The sequence below is a fragment of the Salvia splendens genome, chromosome 21 (genome assembly GCF_004379255.2).
Source record: "Salvia splendens isolate huo1 chromosome 21, SspV2, whole genome shotgun sequence".
Taxonomy (NCBI): Eukaryota; Viridiplantae; Streptophyta; class Magnoliopsida; order Lamiales; family Lamiaceae; genus Salvia; species Salvia splendens.
Window position 1 is genome coordinate 4,381,752 of NC_056052.1, and position 6,276 is coordinate 4,388,027.

A 6,276-nucleotide genomic window follows, 5' to 3' on the forward strand; every position below is an offset into this window, starting at 1 on the left:
GAGGACATCCCAAAATAGCAAAATGAGACTATTTTTCGTGAACCGAGAAAGTAATCATATTATTAGGTGTACCTTGTTTTTCATGGATGGTTTTTTATACTCCCTCCGTCCCAAGGAAGGGGTCATCTTCCTTGGATAACTCATGATCTCCTTTGCTGACGTTGTTGCAGTCGTGTGATACTATATATATCCTTGGATAGCAACAATCGAATTATGCTAATCATTTTTTTCTATCCAACAACGCTCACTTCTCTTATTCTATCTTTTCAGATTGAATTTTAGGGGTGGATAAAGATCTTTATCGTACAAGTAATCCTCGATTTACATTTTCCAAATCCCAAAATCAGATTCGTCGATCTTTTCTTACAACAATCTCGGTGTCGAACCCTATCGTAATTTCTCTTCCCAAACTCTAAGCTCTTGATATAAGTTGTTGGGGAAATATTCACAAGTATTAAAATGACATCCACGTCCACTATATTTTTTACCCATTTTCTTTTATAATTAAAACTCTGTATCAAATTCAATAGTAAATCTTAATTACAGATGGGAAGAAAATATTATAAAGAAATAAATCAATAATATAGTAGAATATATATCAACCCTGGTTTACTCAAACAGTGTACTTAATTAATTTGACTTATAACAAAATTCCTAGAATCTATGATCTCCTCCTCTTATTTTTATAGTATACAAAATGAAATCGAATTAGATCAGAGTTCTTATTATATTATACAAAAAGAAGTCGAACTAGATAAGAATAGCAGACCCTACTCATAACTACCAAGCGGCGTACTACAATGCATTAAACACAGTTTGAATAATTGAATACAAACACAATTATGCAAACTTTACGCTGCATATTGTCATTTTATAGTAGCTATATTATTCTAGGTTAAAACCTCGAGGAAAGTGTTAGTTAACACTTAACACTATATAAAGACACACTTGCTAATAATGGATGAAACACACACAACAATGATGATGGAAGTTGCATGTTTGTGGATTTCGATCATTGCTGCTTCTTTGGCATTGGAAGCAAATGGTGATGCTACAAAATATACCGCAATGTACGTATTTGGAGATTCACTAACGGATGCAGGAAACAACAAGTATTTCATCGACACTTCAGCAAAAGCCGACCACTTTCCTTATGGTATAGATTTTAGTGGAGGGCCTACAGGAAGATTCTCCAATGGAAAAATCCTTGTAAACTTCATTGGTATGGACGCATCAATCTAGTACTATGATTTATTTCTCATTTTTATATACCTATATATAAGTGAACAACACATTTTATTGTATTGTATTGTATTGTAATGTATGTATGCATGCATGCAGCGGAGATGGTGGGACTTCCTCTTCTTCCTTCATATGCAGATGTTGTTGCAAAAGGAGAGAGCATTCTATTTGGAGTAAATTATGCCTCGGCTGGTGCAGGAATTCTTCGCGACACAGGATATCTATTTGTAATTTCCCTTCATCACTGCATGCTTATAATTAAGCTCTTGAGGCGTTGCATTTTTTTAAGCTCTTGAAATATCGTATAAGTTATCTAAAGTAGTAACATGACGAACAGGGCCGCGTCATCCCTTTCGAAGAACAAATTAACAACTTGAGGAAAACGTTGGGTCAACTGAGAGGGCAACTGCATGGGAATGAAGTGAGCAGGTATTTGGCAAATGCATTGGTTTTTGTGGATATTGGAGCGAATGACTACCTCAACAACTACTTGCTAGCTGATTACTACCTAAGCAGCCATATCTACAATCTTGAGCAATTTGCTGATCTCCTTATAACCCTCTATAGAAAGCATATATTGGTAACACTAGTTGATTATGTTAAACAAATTGTCCTATTAGTCACTTCTAGACACCAATTGGAAGTTCTTTGTCGACGCAGGAAATTCAAGGTTTAGGGCTGAGGAAGTTCTTGATATTAGAGGCCTCACCTATAGGTTGCGGCCCTATTACAATTCACAACATGAAGTGTAACGCCACATTAAATCACATAGTGGCAATGTTTAATACACGGCTGAAATCTGTTGTGCATGACCTCAGGTCGAACTACCCTGGATCTGCATTCAGTTATGCACCGTCGTTTCAAATCTTTACAAGCTTGTTCGACAATGCTGAGGCCTACGGTGATTGAAGATTAATGGTTTGGTTTCAATAGAAACATTTTTTATTGTGGGAATGAATTAACTCATGATGGATGGTGCAGGGTTCAAGGTATATAAATCGGATATGAACATGAACACACAGCTATAAAATTGAACTGCAGTTAGATCTCTTAATTAAATCAACAGCAACACACTGTTAACAGGTATAATTTCGAATGAAACCCAAGATTCAATAGAATAGTTCAAAAATAACGAAACGTCTGCCCCAAAGATTGTGCACGAAACTCATTCAACACAGAAACAATAGTTGCAGTTGTATATCGAATCCTCAAAATGTTCAAGATCAACGGTAACGGCGAAGGGAAAGGGTCTGGTTTCTCTTCCATGTGGCCCTTCTTGAAGGACGTGCTTTGTGGTGCAAGTGGCCCCTGCCTCTGAGACCCCTGTACTTCTTTCCAGCTGATGTAAGCCCTCGGAGCTCTCTGTGTTTGTGGACTGGGTTGCAAATCCAGTTGATCCGTGGATCATTGCGGATAGTAGTATGCGCTGGATCAATCAATATTACTTCAAAGTACTTGTAAGTAGAGTCCTGCAATAATCAAATTGAGTTCCATGTAACCAGATAAGAATAAGTAGGTTCATAGAATACTGCAAATACATAAAGCTCTAAGTATATATAGTTAATTGGAGTACCAAAAGGTATAACAATTCAATTTGTAAGAAAGCACTTGATCATGCATGCTGCAAAGCAGTAATTGTTTATTGAAGCGAACAAGACAATCAAATCATATTTTGGTGTTTTGACATAATTGTAGGAAGAGAGCAAAAATAACGCAGTCGTTAAATATATGAGCAAGTCTAAATACAAACCTCATTTATCCAGTAAGAACTCAGAACCCTTAGGCCGCCCAATTTACGGCCAGCACGTTCCTCAGCAACAGACCTTTTGCTGCGTTGGAACTTCAACTGAGTAACTCCCTGATTTGTGGGCTTACCATACACAATACCCTTGGAGACAGGCCTCTTTCGTCCACCACGTCTAATACGAACTCGGTAAATAACATACCCCTGCAACAGGTAAGCAAAAAATGATCGAGAAAAAAGGATAATGGTTTCACAACCTAAACTGATAAGCATACTTCACATTCTATAACAGCACCAACTGACATTTACACAAAACAGCAACTCATCAAAACATCTCCCGAAATATAAATTTTGAGAATCTACATTCATCACTAAGATTCTGATTCACAAATCTTAAGCACCATTTCTTACTCTTAAGCATCTAGCAACACAGTACAATATGATGGAGGCATAGTAACATCATTCAAGCTAATTTAATATCAAATCCAATTATCAAACTAGATACACAATCTAGGGACAAGGGGGAAAATGTAGTAATTCATTACCCTAACAATAATTACATTATTTAAACCTACATAAATTCAATTAGATATATCAAATGAATAACAGAGAACACATACTCCTAAATCATAAAATTAACCTTGAAGAAACGCCACTATTTCTAATAAGAAGGTGGAGTACTATATTACCTGCTTGGCCTTGTATCCAAGGCGTCGGGCCTTATCGGGGCGGGTGGGGCGGGTGACGCGCACAACAGCAGGAAGCTGCCGGTACTCCCAGCAGCGAACCCTAAGCAGAAACCGCATCACATCGGACTGCTTCTTCTTCCATAGCTCCGATACATAAGTGTAGGCGCCTGAAAATCCGAAGAAAAATCAGTCAGAATCCGTACGACGAAGGAATACACGGCGGAGGGATGGGGATAGCGTGGCACTCACCCATGGTTGTGCTGTCGCCGCTGCGATCTGCGAAGTTATTTGGCGGGGTGAGATTATATGTCCGTCAGCTAGGGTTTTAGCTTTAGGGATTTTTGAAATCACTGATTTGGGCTGACGCTATCAGGCTTGCTTCTATTTCGTTGGGCCAAACTTACATATTAATTAATTGGCCTAAAGTTCTTTTTTATGCATTCTCACATGCTCATGTTAATCTATTAGCAAATTACTTTTTCATATTTTTCAATTATAATTTGCAATAATTTTTGTAGTAAAATTGCGTAATATCTTTTCATGTGCATGTAAAATCTGTACATATATTCATTAAAAATAATCTTACTTATTTATAAATTATACAGATTTTAATATAGAATAATTAATCGATTAAAAAACTTACAAAAAAATTCCATAAATAATTATGGGATGAATTTTAGTGTGACGATAAAATAAAAATAAAACCATTTTTATAGACGGGCAAAAATATAAAAATAAAATCTAGCGATCCACTATTGGTATGTCGTTCATGGGAGTAGATCCCCTGCTGTGGGGTAATCCACAGCACCCCATGCGGTGCCTTAAAACGCACACATTTCTTCCTCAAACGACATACAATTAGTTAAATACAATTTCATTTAATTCTTTTACTACGCTCTTCTAGGAATATTAGTAATATTATATTAAATGACTTATGATTAACAAAACAGATACTGAAATAGATCGTACTTAATATTAATAATGACAGAATAAATCAAATGAGGAAGAATTAAATGAAATTGTAGTACTTAACTAATTGTATGTCGTTTGAGGAAGAAATGTGTGCGTTTTGGGCACCGTATAGGGTGATGTGGATTACCCCACAGCAGGGGATCCACTCCCATCGTTCATTATCTCTAGTTGTTAAATTAAATAATATCACATCAACATGTCATTACTAGGAATGCCACCACATCATCTCTAGGAATGCCACTAGTTAAATAAAGAAACATGACTGAATTACAAAAAGTTGTGAAACACCTGTACCGGTCATTTAAATATATCAAGTTACCAACATTAAATGAACCTAAAAAGTTCATGATAATATTATTTTAACTCGCAAGATGACAAACTTGACGAACGTGAATAATTTACTGTACAATATATGAATGGATCGAGGTCAAACTTGACGCACTTAGTCAATTTTATGAAATGTTGATAGTGGAATATAACCTAATACTCCCATGTACTTGTTCGTTATTGGTCCTTCAAAGATAAATCATGTAACTTTTCTAACCATAATGTGAACCGTTATGTCTACAAAATTATGATAGTTGAAAAAACAAAAAAGAAAATCCAATATATCCAAACAAGACAAATTTAGTTGTTCTTGTAGGAACAAGAGAAATACAAGCATCATAATTACAGACCATTAAATTAATCTTAGGTCAATCTACTCTGGCTAATTATTTAACATTTCTTTGAATATTGTACTTACACCATGCACAATATTTTTTTATCTTTGTAATTACAAATATTCATATATTTCCCATTAAATAACCAAATTCTTTGATTTCGATTAGGTTCCGGTAGAGCGAGTAGCAATGAACTAACACTACTTTTAATACGAAAAGACTCAAAATTTAGTTATAATTGAAACATAATTTTACAGTGATGAAATTTTAGAAAAAACATTTGATTTAGATTTTTAAAACATTCCTTGCTTTTGGCGTCACACGAGTGACGTACGTCCCGAAAGAAGACCAAATAGAAAAGTGATCAAAGGTTTTCACACTTGAAATTCCAAGACCAACAAATATAGAGTAAGAAAGAAGTCTAAATAGAAAATTGATTAAGGTTTTCTTTTCACACTACAAAGATGACTAATAACTATACATCATTGTATTGTATTGTATTACAACTAGCCTTTACCTTTTCGTCATTGCCACGACGCTTCAATCTACTTTTCAAAAAGGCCATCATCTTCTCTATAAATAGTTAGAATCCAATAAGCCCTCTGCCCTAAATCCAATAATACATAACATCAATTCAACCTAATTAGCCATATTACTCGCCATGGATGAAGCGTTCGACCTCGACTTAGCTTTAACGATGCCTGAATTAGAAGATTCAACAACAGAGCGGAATAAGAGTGACCTTGAAGCTCAATCAAGGGTGGCTGCTGCCCGGCTCACGGTGGAGAAGATGCCGACTATGGGTGGAGGCGGCGGTGAATGCGCGGTCTGCGTAGAGGGCTTTGGGTCAGGCGGCGGCAAGCAAGTGCATTGCGGCCATGTTTTCCATGAAAACTGCATTTTAGAGTGGCTGTCCATTCATAACTCGTGCCCCTTGTGTCGTTGCAATGTGCCCCACGCCTCTTGA

At 36.2% G+C, this 6,276-nt stretch overlaps 3 protein-coding genes across 3 annotated transcripts; 2 read left to right on the forward strand and 1 right to left on the reverse strand.

Moving 5' to 3' along the window:
• Window positions 1-978: 978 nt before the first annotated feature.
• Window positions 979-2,151, forward strand: LOC121784073 (GDSL esterase/lipase At1g71691-like). The gene is made up of 4 exons (XM_042182253.1): window positions 979-1,222; window positions 1,342-1,469; window positions 1,580-1,822; window positions 1,873-2,151. The coding sequence occupies exons 1-4, from the start codon at window positions 979-981 to the stop codon at window positions 2,149-2,151; spliced, it is 894 nt and encodes a 297-aa protein (XP_042038187.1).
• Window positions 2,152-2,267: 116 nt separating this feature from the next.
• Window positions 2,268-4,041, reverse strand: LOC121784927 (60S ribosomal protein L15). The gene is made up of 4 exons (XM_042183199.1): window positions 3,925-4,041; window positions 3,676-3,842; window positions 2,993-3,190; window positions 2,268-2,711 (listed from the first exon to the last, which is right to left on the reverse strand). The coding sequence occupies exons 1-4, from the start codon at window positions 3,926-3,928 to the stop codon at window positions 2,466-2,468; spliced, it is 615 nt and encodes a 204-aa protein (XP_042039133.1). The 5' UTR covers window positions 3,929-4,041; the 3' UTR covers window positions 2,268-2,465.
• Window positions 4,042-5,970: 1,929 nt separating this feature from the next.
• Window positions 5,971-6,276, forward strand: LOC121784074 (E3 ubiquitin-protein ligase RING1-like). Its single transcript, XM_042182254.1, has one exon. The coding sequence runs from the start codon at window positions 5,971-5,973 to the stop codon at window positions 6,274-6,276; it is 306 nt and encodes a 101-aa protein (XP_042038188.1).

Excerpts from the sequence above, each read along its gene's own strand:
- LOC121784073 (XM_042182253.1), top strand. The coding sequence starts at position 979 with ATGATGATGGAAGTTGCATGTTTGTGGATTTCGATCATTGCTGCTTCT. Across the intron at positions 1,223-1,341 it reads AATCCTTGTAAACTTCATTG|CGGAGATGGTGGGACTTCCT; the intron begins GTATGGACGCAT and ends GCATGCATGCAG. Across the intron at positions 1,470-1,579 it reads GCGACACAGGATATCTATTT|GGCCGCGTCATCCCTTTCGA; the intron begins GTAATTTCCCTT and ends CATGACGAACAG.
- LOC121784927 (XM_042183199.1), bottom strand. Across the intron at positions 3,191-3,675 it reads TTGGATACAAGGCCAAGCAG|GGGTATGTTATTTACCGAGT; the intron begins GTAATATAGTAC and ends TACCTGTTGCAG. Across the intron at positions 2,712-2,992 it reads GTTCTTACTGGATAAATGAG|GACTCTACTTACAAGTACTT; the intron begins GTTTGTATTTAG and ends TGATTATTGCAG.
- LOC121784074 (XM_042182254.1), top strand. The coding sequence starts at position 5,971 with ATGGATGAAGCGTTCGACCTCGACTTAGCTTTAACGATGCCTGAATTA.